The 22,495-nt window shown below is 41.4% G+C and overlaps 1 protein-coding gene across 1 annotated transcript; it reads right to left on the bottom strand.

Annotated features, from left to right (window-relative positions):
• Positions 1 to 1,912: 1,912 nt before the first annotated feature.
• Positions 1,913 to 20,832, bottom strand: CD8A (CD8 subunit alpha). Its single transcript, XM_072636930.1, has 6 exons — positions 20,636 to 20,832; positions 20,059 to 20,427; positions 18,252 to 18,362; positions 17,033 to 17,140; positions 15,809 to 15,839; positions 1,913 to 2,065 (listed from the first exon to the last, which is right to left on the bottom strand). Exons 1-6 carry the CDS (start codon positions 20,688 to 20,690, stop codon positions 2,014 to 2,016), a joined length of 726 nt encoding a protein of 241 aa, XP_072493031.1. The 5' UTR covers positions 20,691 to 20,832; the 3' UTR covers positions 1,913 to 2,013.
• Positions 20,833 to 22,495: the final 1,663 nt, after the last annotated feature.

Genomic DNA, 22,495 nt, shown 5'->3' with positions numbered 1-22,495 from the left:
AGAGAGGGGAAATGGTTGCTAATTTATACAGGGAAATATCTCAATTAGTCTGGTAGTAGGCACCACCATGTCCATTGCTGCTGCACATCCATCAGCTGGGGTTTTCTTGGCAAAGATCCTGGAGCAGTTTGTCATTTGTTTCTCCAGCTCATTTTACAGATGAGGAAACTGAGGCAAGCAGGGTTATATGACTAGCTCTGGACCACACAGCTAGTGCATGTCTAAGATTGTGTTTGCCTTGCTAGGTCTTCCTGACTCTTAAGCCCAGCATCGTATCCACCAACTATTTTCTCCAGGCTGTATGAGTAGAGAGATGGAGATGGTTGTCAGAGATACTGCAGAGTTACACTTCCATGTTGAATATTTGGTAATCATGTCATAGCTTTGTACACTATCTCTAGAAAAATCTGTCTCTTTCTCTTGGAGCTTTCTCTGAGATGAGGACTCTTGCATCTCCAAGTCACTCAGGCTCATGATTTTCTTTTTTGCGGGGACAGTGAGGCAATTGGGGTTGAGTGACTTGCCCAAGGGTACATAGCTAGTAAGTGTCAAGTGTGTGAGGTCATATTTGAACTCAGATCCTTCTGATTCCAGGGCTGGTGCTCTATTCACTGACCACCTAGATGTCCCCAGTTTTTCTTTATTGTACAGTTAAAATAAAAGATCTGACCCTAGAAGGAATTCCCATCCTGAATAGACTTTTTTAGGCTTTGAGCACAAGTCTGACCAAGTCACCTCCCTATTCATTCAACTCCATGGTTTCCCTGTGACCTTGTGTACATCCCTTACAATTTCTGGGTCTCAGTTTCCTCGTTTGTATAATAGAAGGGTTGGATCTGATGATTTCTAAGCTCCCCTTCCAGTGCTAAGCTGCAAGGAAATCTCTGCAGAAAAGGTTTTTTCCTTCTTTCTTAGACTTCCCTGGCAAGTTAGGGGCTCCTCAAGCAGTGTCCAAGGTTCGTAGATTCCCTCCAAACCCTCGTTATTATAGATGATGTGTCTAATATTAGCCAACATGATGTTTTAGGGTTTACAAAGTGCTTTATATACATTCTCTCACTTGAGTTTCATAGCACCCCTGTGAGGTAGGGGCATTCACAGCTGTAATTAGCTTCGTTTTGCAGATTAAGTGACTTGCTCAGGGTCACACAGCTAGTACTCATCTACTGTACAGGAGGGCACAATTCGCTATAACTGCTGTTTGCTATTGCTTCCTTGTTCTTTTTAGAACAGTCCATAATCACATCCATTTCACTTATGGTTCCTGGCCTAGTTCAACCTTTTCTGTAATCTGTGTAAAAACAGAATTTTGCCCGGTAGGTCTGAGAGCTGGGACCCCTGTTCTTGAATCCCAGCTCAGCCACCAATGACTTGTGTGACCATTTCACACCTCAGGTCCTCACTTAGCCCTATTTATAAAACAAATACATTGGACTAGGCCAGTGGTATGCTGGTAAATGCTTAACAACTAGCTTTTTGGAAGTAAACCCACACATGTGCCACGTGACACACTTTTAAGTTTGTTTTGCATTACCCACTTTTCTCTATCACTTTCTTAAGACAGGACAGTCAACAAACAATAAAGCCAGCCCATGCTTTTCCCCCTTGATTTCCAGAATGTAAATGCTCACACTTAGAATTTTACAAACCGGCCTTCTGTGAGCTGATGTGAGCTGGCTCCAGTACAACCCTGGATAGAAGACTTCCCAGTCCCAGGATTCCATGAGTAGGAGATGGGCATATTCCGCCATTTGGGGCCCAGTCCTTGCACATTCACAGCACTATCCTTACTGTAACCCCAACACCAAGTTCATTATTCTTGCAGTTTTCAAAATAAACAGAGAAAAACACTTCCCTAGACACATCTATTCCCCACCCCTCCCCCCACCAAAAAGAGGAAAGAAGGATGAAATAGAGAGGGGAAATGGTTGCTAATTTATACAGGGAAATATCTCAGTTAGTCTGGTAGTAGGCACCACCATGTCCGTTGCTGCTGCATGTCCATTAGCTGGGTTAAGCATATCTCTCTGATGGGCCAGCCTTTCCTCCTGGTCTGATCAGGGGCCTGCAGAGTGAGAGGGAAGAGACAATGATAATTGTCATTATTAATTATTATTAATTATCATTAATAACATTTCACATTCAGTCTGGTAACTGACAGCAAGCGCTACACAGTCACTCACGTCCCTTGAGCCAACAGTCCTGCTAATCAACACTATACCCAAAGGATATTAAAAGAAGACCCACTTAAACAAAGATGCAGCATTTTATTTCCTATGAGAAAAGACCTGGAAACAACTTATGTGTCAGGTTGAGGAGGAGTTGAGAGAGTAATGAGTTAACATTTAAGATTTGCAAACCATTTTACAAATATTATCTCACTAGAGCATCGCAACCACTTTGGCAGGTAGATTCTGTGAGAGATGATGTGGCTTGTCCAGGATCACGCAATTCAGTATCTGAGGCTGGATTTGAACTCGGGTCTTCCTGACTACAGGCCCAGTGCTCTGTACTGTGGTGCCACCTAGCCTCCAAAGACTTAACAGGATTCAAAGCTCTCTGGGAAGACATTCCTGAAATGATCTTGGTTTTGGGACTTCAGTGGCCATCTGGTCTAATCCCTTCATTTCTCAAATGGGAAACTGAGGCCCAGAGAAATGACATGACTTGCCCAAGGTCACATAGGTATCAGCAAGTAGTGGAGTCAGGATTTGAATTCAGTTTCTCTGATTTCAAATCCATGGTTCCAAACTGCCTTCCGATACAGACTTAAGAAATCAGAACCAGAACAATGTAAAAACTGATGAAAACTATATTTTAAACAAAATTATATCAGAAAAATCCCTAAAAATACACAGCAGAAAATGAGTTCAGAGAGGGGGATATTTTGGGCATTACATGGTTAAAAGTAAGCTAATCATAAACACTGGAATTTAGTCTCATGTACGAGAATTTTCTTATTTTCATTTGCTCATTTGAATATTTTCATTGACGATTACTAAATTCCCTGTACCTTTCTGGACCAAAGTATCACCCTCTGGCCACTCCCCTATGTATATTAGCTCCCCCATTAGAATATAAACTTCCTGAGGACCATGGCTGTCAGATTGCCTTCCTATTTGTACTCCCAGCATCATACCAAGGATTGGCACTTGGTAAACACCAAATGCTTTCTTATTTACTCATTCAAATTTAGAATAAATAAAAACAACACCTATTTCTATTTTATTTTACATATGTTTTCACAATTTGGTAAGATAGGTGGTTTCAGATTTTTCTTCCCCATCTCTTCCTGTATTTTGCAGATGAGGAAACTAAGCCTTGCAAAGGTGACTTGTGCATTGGGGTCACCCAAGTTAGTAAGGGGAAAAGTTGAGATTCAGACGTAGATCATTAGCTGGCTCATTAAATAGTCAAAACCTACTGGTGGGGCCATCAGGGCTCCAGCTCCTCATCATACACTAGGTCACATCCCCTGTGTGGGCATAGCACCCACAGAACCTTTTAAGGGGGGATTATGTTGACTTCCCTCCTCCATCCTTGAGGTTCTGCTGACTGTTGTGTAGGGAGGAAGTATTGAAGTGGGTAAGCTATAAGAGAGGGGATGCTTGGGCTGTCTTCACCTCTAGGCAGAGGAATCTGGGAGGCTCTGGTGAGACAAAACCTCTCCTCTAGGCCTTCCAGCTCAGAAGTCCATGGGATCCTAGCTTTGGAGTCAGAAGAGACATTGGAGGACATTGAATCCAACCATTTCATCTTACAGAGTGCGAAACTGAGGCACAGAGATGGGAAGGACTTGAGCAGGGGGTTCACACAGGCAATAAGTAGCAGAGGTAAGTCTACGTGAAGAGCTGGAATTCTGGACCAAGTCTTCTGACTCCAAATCCTGTATTCTTTCCACCACAGAAGTACCTGCTGTTAAAATGTGTGTCACCTGGGAGGGGTATTTATGCTTTTTAATACATTAGTATATTTGATCAGTTTCAGATCATAAGCTCATAGATTTAGAGCTGGTAGGGACCTAAGGCCATCTAATGCACTAGAGATGAGGAAACTAAAGTTGAAAAAAGACCTACCTGGGCTCACACAGGGTAGCGTGTCATAGCCAACATTTGAACACAGATCTTCCTGCTTCCAAGTCCAGCATTCTACCCACTGAACCTGTTATCACCTTGGAAACTCACAAGTGTTTCCTCATCTCAGGTCATAGGACAAAAGATGGGTAAGTGGATGAAAAGGCAGAGATAAAAGGGGTAAAGAGTATGGAGTAAAAGTCAGAGAGGACGGGCCTGGGTGTTAGAACAGTTTACCAAAGAGTGACTATGAGGTCTGTGGGGGAGGTAGAGGCACAATGTGCTGGGGATACAAGCACAGGAGGATATGGGGACACTAGAGACAACTTATACTATGGTTTTGTGGTTTTGCCTTGGGCAGGCCCAGTTTGTTGTAAGTCACAAGTAGGCCACCTCTTTTGCCTTGAATTCCCCAAATGGGGGGTAAAGAGTAGACATGTTTTCCCCATTCCATTTTTGTCCCCTCTGTAAGACCTAAGGTCCATCAGGAAAGAGAGAGAAGCAAAAATGAAAAGGAGGGGGAGAAAAAGAAAATGATGATAGAAAGGAGGAGAGATAGTAAAAATGTAGAGATAAGGGAAAACAAGGCAGGAAATAATAGGGGACCCCCATATTGCCTCAAGAGTTCGTTTCAAGGTCAACAGCCCTTTTAATTAATTTTTTTCATTCAATGGATGGAGTGCTGAGTTGGGGAAAGAACAGGATGGATAGTGAGCAGGTAAGACAGGTAAGGCCAATGCCCAGTGTGGTTGAATTATGCTCACTCTGACCCATAACCCAGGCTTGGTGAAAACCCCACTTAAAACAATGTTTCTACAGGAAGCCAGCACAGATCAGTGGGGAGGAAGGGGACAGGTTAGGTTTGAGGTGAAGGAGTAGGATGAGAAGAGGGCCCAGTGGGTAAAGCAAACCCACCTTGAGCATTTACAACCTTTAATCAAGTAGGCAGATGCTCAAGCCTGGAAACTGTTTTCTGTCTAAAATTGAAACTCCATCTTGCCTCTGACATTGGAGGAACCAGTCTCAAGATACAAGAAAGATACAGAGGAAAAGAAGAACAGACCTCATTTTGTAGAGAAAGTACTCTCATTTCTAGCACCATCTACCTATATATGGGCCATTACAACATAATACACAGTCCAAGAGCAAATATTTTAGCACATCCCACAAACTCTGTAAAGAGCACTTAAGAGATTAGGATTCAGGTACTGATCACTAACTCGATGTGACCTTGAATAGTTAATTTCCATTTCCTCATCTACAAAACGAATAGATCAGTCTTGATCTCCAGGGTCTTGACTGTGATTCTGTGATCATATGATGCCACACATAGAAACTCTGACCTTCCTGTGGTCTGAGCTGTATGGCAGGAAGAGTTTCAAAATGTTTTGACCTGGAGATCAATTGGCCACCTTATAACTCACTACAACAAGAAAAACAACCAACAGAGAACGATGGGAAAGGGAAATGGTGGTATGGATGTTAATGATAAGAGCGTCCTTCTATTTATCTAACATCAGAGAAGAAAAAAGAATTTCCTGCCTGAAATATAGGGAAACAGCAAACACTGGCAAGATATACTGAGAAGGGAGAAAAACCTAAAGTGAGAACCCCTCAGAGCACTCAGTTTTGTTGTGGCTTGTCCTTTGTTCTTGAAGAGGACCAGTGACATCAGGAAGGTGAGGTCTTAACTTGCAAGTGAATTGGAACTAAATGAAGCAGAGCTGTGCAAAATCACCAGCCTCATTCTCCTGAGCCATCAGAGTCCAGTGGCAAAACAGAATGACCGGCAATGGCCCCAGATGCAGGAGACCTTGGCCTTTTTAAACTAAGGTCTTTGCTGGGTCTAAATTTGTCTGAGGCAACACTCATTCCGTTACTAAAGGCTAGGTAGGAACTGAGGCAAAAACTGACCTATTTTGTCTTCACAAAAGAATCAATCTGGGAGGGAAAGACCTTCCAGCTGCATTGAATTAAAATAAATAAGACCTAAATGAGCAATAACTTAGGGGCTGTTCTTCTATGATATTATAGCATTCAATAAATTTTATAGGTAATTAAAGAATGGCAAAAAATGTACTAAACCATGGAATTCTGTGGTATCAAATGTCTCAAACAACCTAACAAAATTCAGAATTGAAAAATGTACAGAACTGTAAGAAGAAACAGACAAAAGTGCAATTGTCTCCTCTCAAAACATGACAAAGCAAGTGGACAAAGGATTGAAAAAGGAAGTGGAGAGTTTGAAGGATTCATTAAATACAGTAAAATTAATTAATGTATGTAAGGAGAAGTATTTTCTTTCCAAATATATGTGGACCAATCACAGGAACTGATTGTATACTGGGATACACACAGTTATACTTCATGTCACAAAAAGGCAGAAATTTTGCATACTATAGTCTCATAAAACAAAATTAGAAAACACAACCATAATTTAGAATTTCCTGACCTCATGGAAATTTTTTAAAAAGGCAACTAGATTGCTAAGATTAACACTAGAATCAGAGAGGAAATCTATAATACAACACATAATATTTAAAAGCCAATAAAAATACAAAAGAAATGTTGTTAAAATCGTGTCTGACTCTTCATGCCCCTTTGGGGTTTTCTTGACAAATGCACGGGAGTGGTTTGCCATTTCCTTCTCCAGATCATTTTACAAATGAGGAAACCCAGGCAAATAGGGTTGTTACTTCCCCAGGGTCACAGTGTAAGCGTCTGAGACCAGATTTAAAGTCAGGTCTTCCTGACTCCAGGCCCAGCACTCTGTCCTCGGCACTACCTAACTGCCCCTCCCCACCATAGAAATACAATATATCAAAACTTAAATGATAAGGAAAAAGTAGAAATACGTGACACCCAGTGCCTACATTAGGAAGAAGGAAAGGAGGGAAACGAATTCTCTGCCTGAAGAACTCAGAAAGAAAACAGATCATATTTCATATTTCTATAGCACTTGACGCTTTAAAATGCTTTTCTCCCAATAGCCTTTGTTGGGTAGGTATTAGCCTCATTTTATGGCCACAAGGCCAACAAGTGACAGAGCCCAAACTCAAACCCGGGACTTCTGACAACCTATCCTGAACTCAGGCCTAAAGAAAGGACGAAAAGGAAATTTCAAGAAGTAACCCAAAGTTGAAAAAGAAAACTAGACCTTGTTTTGAAGAAACAAGCAGAATTGATGAAACATTAGCCAAGCAATCCAAAAAAAGAAAGAAAAGCAAAGTAATAAAATGAGAAATTAGAAAATAATGCGAACATTTCTCTAACACTTTAACAAGTGCAAAGTACTTCACATACATTATCTCATTAAGCCTCGCTTAATGGAAGGAGGTACTATAATCTCCATTTTGCAGATGAGAACACTGAGGGCTAGGGTGGTAAAGAGCTGCAGATACAGAGCAAGTGTCAGAAGTGGGATTTTAACTAAGCAAGTTCACCCTCTCTTTTTTTGTTTTTTTTATGTTATGGTGATTCTCTATCAACTAACACAAAAGAAATGTTAAAAAAAACTTAAAGGAATATTTCATGTTTTGGGAAAGAAATATCACATTTATACTTATAAATGTAATAATCAAGGGGAAATCGATGACAAATCTACAAAAATCTACAAAATCTACAAAAGCATAAATGTCCTGAGTAGAAGCAAGAAATAGGAGAATATGACCAGCTTAATAGAGAAGGTTATCAAGAATGCCAGAAAAGAAAATTTGGGGGGGAAAAGGATATTTGACTTAGACAAGAACCGATTCTCTTGCTGGAGAATTTTCCTAAAATTTCAAAGAATAGTCAGATTGGTTAGTTGTAGAGAGCTGGACATGGAGCCAGGAAGACTTTGGTTCAAATCCTCAAACATTTACTAGGTATTCTGTCTTGGACAAGCCACTAAAGCTCTTAACCTTGATTTCTTGTAAAACATGAATAATGATAACATCTTCCTTAATGGGTAATAAGGATTAAATCAGACTCTTTTTAGTCTCACTTTGTAAACCTACAAGGGCCACAGAAATGCCAGTGGAGTGGCTTCAAAAAATACATGATTTTCTTCCAAGAACCCGACAAAGATAACACCAAAAAAGAAAATTTTTGACTGATCTCACTTATGAACTCAGATGAAAAAAAAAATCTGAAATGAAATCTTGGCAAACAAAACACACCTCCACGCAGAGCTCTAACCAGCAATTTTTGAAACTTGAGCAAGCAGTCTGAACACTCATAAAACATACTTTCAAATCAGCTTTGAAAGACAAATTCAAAAGGGTGGGAAGAGAAACACTAGGAAGACTGGGGTCTTCACTTCACTTGGAGCATGACCAAACAAGATGGAGAGAGGAAAACGTCTGTTATTTCCATTTTTACCTAAAACAGTTACAATTTAAAACTTTTATCTAGTGATGCCAGTGTCTTCTAAATTTCAATACCCTAGGCAAAGCCATCACGACTCCATTCTAGTATGGTTATGCTACTTAATATTTAATTAGTTAACAAGCATTTTTAAAGTGCTTACTGTGTGTCAGTCACTGAGCTAACCTCTAATTTAAATCTAATCTCTAACACAAATACAAATAATTAAAAAAATTTTTTTTCATAATGACTAGAACTAAGTAATTAGTTGAGCAAAGTGGCTATGTAAGTCTGCCTCTTGCCTCCCCGCAAGCATTTCCATATAGTACTGTCACATAGGTAGAAAAGATGAAGAAAGATGAAAATCACTCATGGTGACGCCATGACCTTGAAATAGTGGAAGATTAATTTAACTCTGGAGACAAAGTTACCAAAAGAAAGCCATGAAACCGTAATGGAAGAAACAAAATGAGAGACAGTGGTTCTCAAACTTTTATGGTCTCTGGACCCCTTTACAACTCTTAATAAATATTGAAGACTCCTCCCCCAAAGGGCTTTTTTTTATGTGGGATATATCTACTGATATTTATCATAGTAGAAGTTAAAATGCCAGCATTATTGTAAAGATAGTTTTTGTCTCAAAGACCCCTTGAAACTGTCTTGAGGACACCTAAGTGATTCCTGCACCTCACTTTGAGAACTGGTAGTGTAGTAGGTAAGAGTATTGGACTTGGGATCAAGCACTTACCAGCTGTTTTACTCTAGACAATTCATTTAACCTCTTTGAGGTTCAATTTTCTTATCAGAAAAATGAAGGAATTGGACTCAAGAACCTGTAAGGTCCTTTGTAGTTCTTGGGGAAAGTAATTTAATTGAAAGATATGTCTTGTGCCTAGATGAAAAGGAACATCAAGTATAGAAGAGATGTCAAATGTCCTCATCGTCATCCAGGTAACTCTCAGATTTATGGCTTGCAGACTGAATTATGTCAGTCCCATGTAGACCAAGGACTACTTGAAAACAAATGGAAAGTCATGAGACCTCCCCTGCCATCGTATGGTACAATGTATCTAATATCAGCTGACTTGTTTTCTAATCCTGACTCTGCCCCCTTCCTACTCTAACATCAGTGTTCTCACTCTCACTCTTACCTCTTAGAATCCCTCAATTACTGTCCAGTTTTTTTGCCACCACAAACAATCTGCTATATTTTTGTACATGTACAAAATGATCTCTTTGGAATATAGACCTAGTAATGTTGTTCCTGAAATTAAGGGTATGTACAATTTGATTGCCCTTTGGGAATAGTTCCAAATTGCTCTCCAAAATGGTTAGATCAGTTTACATTTCCACCAACAGTAAATTAGTGTCCCAATTTTTCCACATCCTCTCCAATATTTACTATTTTCTTTTTTTTTGTCAGATTAGCCAATCTGATGGGTGTGAGGTGGTAACTCAGAGTTGTTTTAATGTGCATTTCTGTAATCAAAAGTGATTTAGTGAGCTTCTTCATATGATTATAGATTTCTTCATTTGTAAACTGCCTGTTTATTTCCTTTGAGCATTTATCAAATGGGGAGTGGGTTGTATTCTTATAAATTTGACTCAGTTTTCTATATGTTTGTCTTTCTACATTTCTAAACCTCTTTGTAAGCAAAAAAACACTACATATATAGAATGTGAATGATCACAGCAGAAACTGTTCTGTTTTTGTTTTTGTATCCCAGTAAGTACTTAAAATAAAATTTTAATCCAATTAAAAAAAAAGAATCCCTCAATTACTTGATATTCAGCTTAAATGCCACTTTCTGTAGGAAACATTTACTAGTCCTCCCAGTTTCTAGAGGTATCTAAAGATGTCTTCCATCCTCTCTATTTTGCATATACTTAAATTATTTATCTTCCTATTAGAATATAAGCTTCTTGAGGACAAAGACTGTCTTTGACTTTCTTTATATCCCTATCACTTACCGCAGTGCCTAACCTTTAGTAAGCACTTAATAAATTCCTGCATATTGATTGATAGTGTTTCCCCATCGCACCTAATGCTAGCTTTTGGATTTAGCTATATACTTCTTATAATACTAAGAAATTACTGGGGAAGCTCAATGACACAGTTGATAGAGTAATGACTGTGGAGTTAGAAGGATCTAAGTTCAAATCCAGCCTTAGAAATTTACCAACTGTGTGACCGTGGGCAAGTCACTTAAGCCCAACTGCCTTACAAAAGCAAGAAAAGAAATTTCCCTTTCCCCATCTCTGCCTATGCTTTGAAGGTTTGGTGATTAAATGTTTATGCTTTTTTCTACTTCTATTGATATAATCTTGTGGTTTTGTTTTTCTTATGTTCATCATTTCCTAATGTTATCCTGTTATTGTATCCCTGGTATAAATTTAATTTAATCATCATTAATTGTTTTTTAGATGTATTACTATAGTCTTTTTGCTGGGATTTTCCTTCCCCAGTTTAGATGTTAAAACCATATTTGCCTAATAAAAGGAATATGGAGAGTGTTTTCTTCCTCAATTTTTGAGAATATAATTTGTTAACAGCTTTTTAAACATTTGATAGAATATATCTGTAAATCTGTCTGATCAGCATGCTTTTCCTTTATAGTTAGTTCCTTATTTCTTTTATGATCTATTTTTCAGGTTCTATTAATTTATGTATTTTATAGGTAATCCTCTATTTCTTTTAAATTCTCAGTATTTCTGGCATTCAACTGTATAGAATTGATTCTGATAATACTTATTTCTTCTGTTTATTGTGATTTTTTTCTCAGTTCATTTTGAATTTTCATAATTTGATTTTCTTCCCTTTTTTAAAATTAGCTGACTAAAAGGTTTATCAACTGTTAGTCTTTTTGAAGTTTTATGAATTCTGTAGTCTTTTTTACTTTCCATTTTTCTCTATTTCTCCTCTAATATTAAATTTGTCCTCTGTGTTCATTTTTTATTTATTTTCTCATTTTAACATTACATATTTTGATCAATAATCCCTTCCTTTTCCATTTTGTTAATGTGTGTTTTCAGGGATGTAACTTTTATTGTAAGGTCAGATTTAGCTGCATCTCAGAAATTTTGATATATTGTTTCATTTTTATAATTTTCTTTCACATTATTATTAATTGTTTCTATGATTTGTTTTATTATTTTTGCATGTTCAGATTCTATCAACTACATAAGTATTATTTTTATTGTGATATTATTTGTAAACAATATGTTTCATATTTCTGCTTTTCCACATTTAATTACAATTTTGTTCTAGTCTCTGTGCCATAGTGCACGGACTAGTTTCTTGGGGTTTTTTTGCAAAAATATCATGCAATGCTGAGAAATATGCATATTCTTTAATGTTCCCATTTGGAAAATGCCACCAAAATGTCTTCAGTTTTATAGTTTCCTTTTTGTTTATCATTCTGTCAGATTCATTCAGATCTGTGAGGGGAGTATTAACATCTTTTAGGATTATTGTGTTGCTCTCTATGTCTTTTTGCAATTCAATTAACTTTTCCTTAACAAATTTAAAGCTATGTCATTTGGTGCTTATATGTTTAATGTTGATATTGGTTCATTGTCTATGGTTCCTTTAAGTTTAGTGTAGTTTCCCTGTTTATTTCTTCCGATAATAGCATATGAATAGGAACTGGGTCCTTGATTTCATGGCAAAGCAAACTCCTTACTGAGGAAATTCCATCTACTAAGACAGGTTGGCACTTTCTCTTCAACTTGTAGCTTTAAAGAGTTGCCTAGAATACTAAGGGACTCATTGACTTACCTAGGAAAACATAGTATTTATCAGAGATAGGACTTGAACTCAACTCTTCTTGGCTTGAAGGCTGGGATGTCTTTTGACCACACCAGGCTCCTTCCAATATGCATTTTTCTTTTTACTTTGTCCAATAGCATGTTTGTTTTAGCTCACTATATGTGTAGTAAATTTTGTTCCAGTTTCTTACTTTCAGATATTAGTTTTTAGATGTGTTCTTTTTAAGTTGTAATTTCAAGTCAAGAACACTTGGGTATGAATACTTCACTACTACCAGTTACAGGACACTAGGCAAGTCACATATCTCTGGACCTCAGTTTCCTGATCTATAACATGAATAGAATACTATAACCCACATCACAGGTTGTTATAAGGATAAAATTAGATAACGTACATTAAGTGCTTTGCAAAATCTTAACGTATTCTCTATCTGTATCAGCTGTTTTAATGTCAAGTCAGCTAACTTCACAACCTTGAACAGTCTGTTAGCTGTTCCTGGTCCCTGTCAGAATACTTTTGCCCAGTACTTAGGAAAATGGAGAAATAGGTCCTGGTTCATGACTTGTGAAGGGTAAATTCAAGAAAGAACCTTTTGTTTCACTCACAAACACCCAGGGAGTGGGTTGTGGTGGTGGTGGGTGGCACAGAGTAGGAATCAGTTGACCTCATTCTCAGCACTCTTCCTCTCCTCCAGCAACATGAGTGCTGGAAGATAGCCAGTCATAAGAGCCTGCCTGCCTCTTCTCCTGACCCCCCAAAGTTCTCTGTATTTTCTTCTCTTTAAAGGAGGGGCTAAGGAATTAAGACACTAATGTGGCTGCCTTCATTCTCTTGTGAAAAGCCCGAGGATTCTTGTTGTTGTTGAGCCATTTTTTCAGGCAGGAAAGCCCCTAGCAGTGGGGTTCAGTGGGAACAATCTCTCTCTGCAGTCTAAGAACCCAAGGCTCAAATCCCACCTCTGGCCCTTTCTCCCAATGTGACCTGCCCAAGGTTATACTTTACTTCCTGGGGCCTCAGTTTCCCCATCCGTAAAATGAACCTCAGTGAAGATATTGACCAATGATGGAAGGTAAGGTGCCTATGAATCTAATGAAGTCAAATAGGGTATCAGCACTGAAATTAAAGGTATTGATTTCATCCCCATAATTGCTACTAAATTAGAAATTCACTGATCAGTCTTTCTTGGGGTTGAAGGGAACAATAGATCTGCGTGTGTACTTACTTCAGGGGGATGGGAGGGTTTGGGGGAGTGGAGAGACAGAGACAGAGACAGAGACAGAGGAACAGAGAGAGAACATAATGAGTCCCTCTTCTTTTGAGAAGATCCTATGTTTCATAATAGCTACTAGCATTTCATTTATTTATTAGCCCTTTAGAGTTTGCAAAGTGCTTTACAAGTATTTTCTCATTTGGTCTTCTTAACAATCCTCATAGGCATCATAATAAGTGTCATTTTTTTCTATTTTACAGAGGAGGAAACTAAGGCAGGCAGAGTTTAAGAGACTTGTTCAGCAACTCACAGCTAGTAGGTGCCTGAAGCTGGATTTGAAATTAGGTATATACTGGCTCCCAGTCTAGCTCTCTGTACACTGTGCTTCTTGGCTGCCATTAGAACTGGAAAAGGCCACCCATTCAATGTCCCTCATTTTACAAATAAGGAAACAGAAGCCTAGAGACATGGAATCTGGTAAGTGAGGGAATTTGAACTCATCTTCCTGACTTCCAGTCTAGAACCCTGTCCCCTATGCAGGGGACATGTGGCCCTCTAGGTCCTCAAAAATGGTCCCTTGACTGAATTCAAATTGAATAGAAGAAATTCTTCAAAGTACAAAGGCTCACACTCGAGGACCACAGGGCCACATGTGATTTCAAGGTTGCACATTCCCCACCCTGCTACCAAGCTGCCTCTCATGACTGCTCTACATTTGGGCCATCTACCAATGGGTTAAAAATGAAAGAAAGCAAACTTTCCAATCACCCACATGCACTAAAATACTCATAGGCTCAGCTGGCCCACAAGTTCTTTTTTCAGTTGGCAGTCCTCCAACCCCTTGAGGTCAGGGCAAGGGTACGTCAATCATGTGCCCCAAGAAAGAAGATACAGAATAGAGATCATTCTCTGTATAGTTTAAGCTAAAATTGCAATGCCTCACATACACCACGTGCTTAAATCTGTCGCATTGGAAAGAACTTTTTTATTCTTCCTGAAATGGTAGTGGTGTTTTTTCTTGGACTCCCTATGGGACATCTTTACTGCGTTATTTCCTTGGGATATATTTTCAAGATTATGATTTGTAGAGGCCCCCAAAGCCGGGTACCACTTTACGCATTTTGGCCATAAATATTCTTTAAGAAAATAAACAAATCAGACAAATCAAGTGCTCGTAGTGTTTCAATCAAACAAATACCAGTCTGTTCCTGTTACTCGTGGGTGCTATGCCCCTGTCCCCTCCATTATCCTGTATTTATTTGTATGCATTTAGATATGTACATACTGTCTCCCTAATAGGGACTTTTCATGTTTGTATTTTTGTATCCCCACAGTGCCTGGTATCCCGTAGGAGCTTGTTGCTCCGTTGATGCTGTCAGACTGTTCATTCATAGCTAGGTTTGCTGAACTGTTTTTTTCCTCTCTCTTTTTTATGACCAAAGATGACTTGCTGAGGAAAAGAGAGGGGAGGGAGAGATGATATAAAATCAAAAGATAGCAATAAAATATTTTAAATCCCAGTTCGTTCTTCTTTCTTGTGGTTTATATCATTGCTTCTAATTCTTCTTTACAACATGACTAATGTGAAAATATGTTTAATATGAATGTATGTGTAGAGTCTATATCAGATTGCATGCCATCTTAGGGAGGGGTGAAAGAAGGAAGTGGGAGGTAATTTAAAACTCAAAAGCTTGTGGAACTGAATGTTGGAAACTAAAAATAAGTTGATTAACTTTTTAAAAATCCCAGTTCAAGGCATTTTGACTGTTCAAATAGGTTGTCAGAGCAGAAGATCTCAGAGTCCAGGGAAACTGATCTTGTATGTCTATGCAATATGGCACAATGGAAGGGAATGATTCTGGAGTCAGAGGGGCCAGGTTCATATCTTGCTTCTGATGCTTACTATCTGCATTACCTTCCCCTCTCACTTCCCTGGGCCTCAGTTTCCTTTTCTGTAAAAAAGAGGGTTGGACTAAATGACCTCTGAGGTCCCTTCCAGCTGTTGATCTATCTATGACTCAATGGGGCTACCTTGAGGAACACACATACACAAACAAGGGGGTATTTCTGGATTACAGAGGTTGGGTCAGGACAGAGGCAAACATCCCATTCATGCTCCCCTCCCTAAAACCTTCATTTCCCATTCAATTCTGTTCCCAAGCTTGGACATCACCAGTCCTTGAAAGTTTGCTCCCATCCCCAGAGATACGGGTTTCTCAGCTTGGGACCTTTCACATATACTGCATTTCGCATTTATTAAATACTTATTGTGTCCCAGGAAGAATTTGACCCTCAGATTTCCCAATTCCACACCCAGTACACCACACTACCTCCATCAAACATTTAGAGAATAATTATCAGTAATGCTAGTTACAGCAATGTCACCCAGAGGAACGATGGAGGACTTACCTCGGACATCGGCAGACTCGTTTTCGTGACCCTTTGAAAAAAAAATTCAGAGAATTAAAAAAAACAACAACAGATAAGAAACATCACATCTATCTTTCATAGGACTTGGGAGCAGGGTATATATTTTGTCTTTCTTTGTATCTCCAGAGCTTAGCACAATGCCAGGTACATAGCAGGTACTTTGATCCTGATCAACTAACTGCTCACTTGAAAGTTTCCTCCCATTAAACTTGCATCCTGCAGCAAGAACAGGGCAGCATAATCTCTTGTCTGTCTGTATGCCTGTCTTTCCAGGTAGATCACATGTTACTCCCTCACCCATTCCACACTGCAGCCAGATTGGTCCAGTGGCTCATTCCCTCTGGGTTACTCAATCTCCTGACCTTGCCCAGGCTGTCTCCCATTCTAGCCTTTCTGCTCCTCCCTAATTCTTGGAATCTTTCGTTCCCTTTAAGGCTCTGTTCAAGGGTCACCTTCAAGGACCTTTTTCTGATTCCTCCAGTCACTGGGGCCTGATTCCATCCCAATCACTGCATTTATACAGTGAGCATCCTATCTCTCTGTCAGTGCTCCTTGAGGGTAGAGGTTTTTGTTTCTGTTTCCCCAGGACCTGTCACAAAGGGATGGGAATGAGATCTTTTTCACTCACCTCCCAGGGAAGGAAAATCCCTCTCCCAGTGCAGATCAGCAGGTATCTGAAGCCTAGTCTCAGAGAGTTGCCTGAGGGCACCGAGAGTTTAAGTGATTTGGCCAGGATGGGTCAGAATATGAACCCACGTGTTACTGGCTCCCAGGCCAGGAACTCAATCTGCATTTTAATATGGCAGATTGATTGTGGACTCTACTTGGCTAAGTCATCTCTAAACTGGTGATTTTTAGGGCTTCAGGAAGATTCCAAGGCCAAATAAAGCCTTCCCTCCCAATACCAGTCCTGGGGCTTCCCATAGCTGAGCTCTAGGCAAAGGGGTGTGCTAGTAAGAGCCCTGTTTGGGGGAATCAAAAGACATGGGTTTAACTCTCAGCTCCCACTAGCTGCTTAACATTGGGGAAGAACACTCTATGATGCAGTGGGGAGCATTATGGACCCAAGGGAACTGTTTGGGGATGGAGTGAGGGAGTCATATCTATGCTTCTGGAGTTCTGGGGACCAAGCAGTTGCTCTGCGAGGAGGAAATGTGTACTGGAAGTGGATGGATAGGTATGGAAGGAAGGGTTGCTTCTTACTCTGGCAGATGGTAATGGTAGTGATCAGGGCCAGAAACAAGACAACACAGACGCCAGCGAGGGGCACCCAGATGTACAGGTCACAGGAGAAATCCAATCCCTTCTTTCCTGTATACACAAAACAGAGGGAAACTCAATGAGACATGTCAGATCCTGGTCTTCCTAACCTTGTCAGGAAGCTGGGTGTCAGCAGAGGATTTGGGAGAGCACCACCAGAATGAAGACAAAATCCAGGAGACCAAATAGGAATTCCCTCTGAGTCGTAGGGACCCAGGGTCAGTCCCCAGCCTGCCTGTCTCTCTGGGAATCCTGCTAGTTAACTCTGTCTTATCGCATCTTATCTGGCCAAAGATATTCTTCTCTCTAGAATTTAGAAAAGGACTGGTAATTTCTTCTCAAGGAACCCTGTTCCTCAGTAGTGGTGGAACCGAGCAGGACACACTTCTCACTTCCCAGTGTGATTGTCCTTGTTTCTGTAAACTCTCCAATGCCTACATAATAAAGGATAAACTCCTGGTCCTGACAGTCAAAACCATCCCTCCTCGTGTTGTACTCTCCCTTCTGTGGGTCTTTGTAGGCCATCTCTACCAAGGCTGGAACAGAAGCCTCCACATTTCCTGCCTTCATCTGTTGAAATCTCTTTTCCTTCCAGGCTAACTCAGACACAACCTCCTCCAAGAAGCCTTCCTACCAGTCTCTCCCCACCCTCCACACCCTGAAGTAATTTAGTCACCCCACCCTCTAATATGCAGAGCCCCTCTATGGACTGATCTCACTCTGACTTGTATCATAACTGTGATAAAAAGTGCACTTAACCATTCTCTCCCCTTACTCCAAAATAGATTATAAGCTGCTTTAGAGCAGAGGCTGCATAGCAGCAATGTTTTAACCTTTACTGCCTAATGTGGTACTTTGCACATAATAAGAACTTAATAAAACATTTGTTGAAATCCCCATGCCCTTCATTTGCGAATGTCTTTTGCTTCCTGCTAGGGCAGCACTGAGGGCTCTGAGAAGGGGGATAGAAGACAGGAAAGGGTAAGCAGATAGAGGTGGGGATGTACGTGGTGGTTGAAGTCCAAGTTTTTGGTCCAGGGTCTCCAACTATAGTGCTAGGTTGGCATCACCCTCCAAATGCAGTGAGAGATGTCAGGGTTAGGCTGGAACTCCCTTGACTAAGAAGTTGGGAGAAGAGAGAAGGTTGGAGTTATTTCTTCACCTTGTTTCTTGGCGGTAAGCTTGCAGTTTTCAGAAATCTGGGTGGAAGTGCTGATGGTGGCTGGAAGAATGGTGGTCTTGGGTTTGGGTGCAGGGGTGGTGGTAGCCTTTACTGGGCAGAGACAAAAAGGAGGAGAGTGAATCAAGTTGATCTGTATAGCTCCCCCACCTCTTAATCTTTCCCCATCCTTTAAAAGTACAAATCATTCTCTCTCTGATCTTTATCCCCAGGCAAGAAACACTCGCCCTCTATTCTCAGTTGAATGCAGAGATATAGGGCAGTGGGCATCTATTATCCTTTTGCAGAGCCAAACAGTCCCAAGTCCTGCTCAGGAGTCCCTCTCTAACACTCTCCCCAGGCTGGGAGCAAAGGACACATTAGCACAATTCCATCGGTCAATGGAGGACATTTCTGCCAGCACCCATGCGCTCAGCACCATTCATAAGACAAGAAAAGAAATGGAGTCAATTCTTGCAGTTTTCAGTTGACAGGTTGGCACTATCTAGGGATGGAGCAGGGCCTTTGTGTTTCTACAGGTATAGAGGCTGATTTTTTTATCTTTTTGCTATGAATGAGTCATCCATATATCTGTCCTTATCCATATTATATGTGTGTGTGTGTGTGTGTGTGTGTGTGTGTGTGTGTGTGTGTGTATTCTTGTGTTTAAAAACCCAGGGGCAGAATAGCATGCTCTGGGAGCAAAGAGCAAGAGATCACTGGATGAATTTTAGGTCAAATAGTCTTGGGTTCTAATCTGGATCCTGCTCTGAGCAAGTTGCTGGACCTCTCTGGGTCTCAGTCTTCCTCTCTGAAGCACTCTCTGAGAGTGGAGAGAATAGGAAAACCACTTGGGGCTTGGAGTCAGAAGCCCTGGGGCTTAGTCCTGTTCCTAGCTAACTTCGGTATATGACCTTGGAAAATCAATGGAAGCCCCAGTTTCCTCATCTTAAAAAGAGGGGTAATGACATCTGTGGTACTTAACCTCAGTTAGTTACATGAAATGATACACAAAAAATACTCTCGGAACTTTAGAATACTTAGATGGGCGTGAGCTCATTATTTTAGAACTTTGACTTCTGTGATGCTGATTATAACCCGACCCATGCCTACTCATCCTGAGCCACGCCTGTCCTGGTCCTCCCTTAAGTTCGCCACAGGGCCTCCACTCATTATACTTTCTCTTTATGTCGGAAAGGTACAAGGTCCAAACTTTAAAAGGCTATCTTAATGTCAAGCATTTATCATTATTGAAGTTGTTATATAACTTTTCTCCTAATGTGTGCATGGGGTCTATCTGGGTCCCCTTCAATTTAGTGGGGATCGGGTGGGGAGGGAGATCTGGAGATCTGGTGATACTAAGGAAAGTTGAACTACTGATGTCTCTAATAATAACAGTGCACATTCATTTAGGACTCCAAGGTTTGCACAACCCTTTGCATGTATTAAAGGTTCAAAGATGTGTAAGTAGAAGGAATCTTAGATGCATCCATTTTACAGAAGAGGAAAGTGAAGCCCAGATTTTTTGAATTCTGTTAACCCTCAGTACCCAAGATGTTCCGAGTCACTCAGCCCTGAACGCTCTCCCCTAATGCCTTGATTTCCTGGGGGCAGGACTACCCACTGGTATTCTGGCGCTGCTCGGGAGGCTGCCCCGCATCCCGGTCCTATGGGAGCCTCGGGAGTGCCTGGGACAATTCCCACCTCTACTGCACCCGTGCGTGCATCCATGCGCTCTCCCGGGCGCGCGGAGGTAGGGGCAGCCCGGTATTCAACCCTCCCCGGACCCCAGGGATGACCAGACCCTGACCTGGCAAGAAGACCGGCACGAAGGGGCTGAAGAACAGCGCCGAGTTCCGGGTGACCACGCAGTAGTAGTAGCCCTCGTCCTCCTCTCTGAAGTTCTGCAGGGTCAGGCGGTATGTGGAAGACGAGATCCTTTCGCCCCGGAATCGCTTGGGGTCCAGGTCTTCGGCCAGCTTCGCGTTTGAGCTAGTGCTCGAGATGAAGAGCAGAAAGGTAGGGACCACTTTTCCAGGGGCCAAGCGCAGCCACGAACATCCCGTGGACGAACTGCTCAGCGTCTCGCACTGCAGCTGCACCTTGTCGGATGGCCGGACGTCCCGCTTCTCCAGGGGATTCATCCGGAATTTCAGCTGTGCCTGGGACCCGACGGACTCTGGGAAGGAGAGAGCAAGAGACTGGGCAGAAGAGCTAGAGCCCCATGGTCCTCTGCCTGGGACTCCCCACACCACCAGGCTGCTCCCTCAGGGTTCCGAACGCCCGGAATGCTTCCCTCCCCTCCACCTCCAGGTTGGCATTGGCCGGGATGTTCTGGGATGGACCCCGGCCAGGTCACAGATTCTGGGCTCCTGTTGGTTACTCACGGAGCAGTAGGGCCAGCGGCAGGAGCAGGGATCGTACAGCCAAGAGGGAGCCCATCCCTAGCTCCCTTGCTACTTCCCGCCGGGCCGGAGGGCCGGTGAGCAGTCTCCCTAGAGCTGGAAAGCTGGGCAACTCCAGGTAAGAGAAGGGGGGCCCAGGGTGAGGAAGCTTCTCTCTCTTGCTCTTTGGAGATCGGAGGATGTGATGTCATTTGATACCCCACAGAAAAAGAAAAAAAAAATCACTCTCCCTGAGCTGGCCACCTCCCACCTGCATGTGGTGGAGAGCTGAGGAAAGTAAGGGGAAAGAGAAGGAAAGAGGGCAGCATATGGGGCTGAGCTGTGGGAATCCTTCGGAATCATCCATTGGATCCAGTCTGGAGCCCAGGACATCTTTCATGGGCAACGGGAGAAAGGGGCAAATGGAAGGCTTGCGATGTGTGTGCGGAAATCGTTTGGAGAGGCCTACCCTTAATTTGTGAGCTGACTTGATGGAGAGGAAGGGAGAGAAGAGATGCTCAACTCAATTCAACCAACACTCGTTGAAAGTTAACTATACACAGAACACGGCCTCCGGAGGGTGGGCTGGGGTGGGCCAGGAGCAGAAGCACAGTCCCATTTGCGTGGAACTTCCTTACAAAGTCTTCAAGGGGAAGAAGGGAGAGGAAGTGAGAAAGAGAGGAAAGTGTATAATGGTACCCTTGGACTACTAACGTTGGATCAGAGCAGAGGTCCTTAACTTGAGGTCCATGAGTAGATTTCAGTATGTCAGAACCTCCTTGGGTTTGGGGGAGGTAACTTCTCAATTTCTTTTAGCCTCTAACTGAAACTTAGCATCTCCTTCAGTTACGAAAGTAGGCAACAAGGGTAATTATGAGAAGAGTTCGATGGACTTCACCAGGATGCCCAAAAGGCCTATGACACTCAAAAAAAGTTCAGAAATCCTATTCTAGAAGATCATCCATTTAGAGATGCAAGAGGAGCCTTGAAGGCCTCGTCCAGCTCCCCTCATTTTAAAGAGGAGGAACAGAGGCCGAAGGGTTAAGTGATTTGCTCTGTCACAGAGCTAGTAAGGGTCAAATCCTCTGACTCCCAATCTAAACTTTCCATTGGACTACATTACCTCAGAGGTTAGATGATAATATTTCTTAAGTCCCTGCTATGTGCAATGGATCATAGTTTCAGCCTTTACTCCTAGTATAGGGTTTAGATTTTAATGTCTTCCTTTCTACAAATGGCATAGGGATGCAATGACTGGTACTTACTATGACTCTTCTCAAGGATGCTATAAGGGGTTGACTGACTGAGCAAATTATATATTTACCCACTGCCATGTGCCAAACACTATCCTCTCCTTTAGAAATAGAAATAGAAAAAGTAACACAGTCCCTAATCTCAAGGAGCTTCTTTTAATGGGGGAGACAAAACATTTAGAAGGTTTCATTTGCAAGTCAAGTGGAAAGACCACACAGCCTTTTGGGTGATGATGCATCTCTACTTCTGTCATTTTCGTGAATAAAACCATATCCATTTCTGATGTTGAGCCATTTGGCATCGCCAAGCACTTTGGTGGTGAGAACTTTCTTTTCTGGGTCTTCAGTAGCTGTGGCTTCAGATAAAATTCTTGTTTCTCTTGGATGACAGGGTTTAAAAGTCTAATAACTTCTGTGTGTGTTTGTAGATCTGTAAAACCTAGGGATGTTTTCTGTCAGGTCTAGGAGCTTTCCTTTAGGCTAGAATGAGATTGGAAGAGGCACACTTTTACCAGAGCTCTTATTTAGAATCATGGAATCATCAAATTTGATATATTATTATAATTATATTATTATAATATTATATATTATTATTAATATTATAACGGGC

The sequence above is a fragment of the Notamacropus eugenii genome, chromosome 1, assembly GCF_028372415.1.
Source record: "Notamacropus eugenii isolate mMacEug1 chromosome 1, mMacEug1.pri_v2, whole genome shotgun sequence".
NCBI lineage: Eukaryota > Metazoa > Chordata > Mammalia > Diprotodontia > Macropodidae > Notamacropus > Notamacropus eugenii.
The sequence above is the reverse complement of the archived record's forward strand: the minus strand, read 5'-3'. Positions and strand labels throughout refer to the sequence as shown.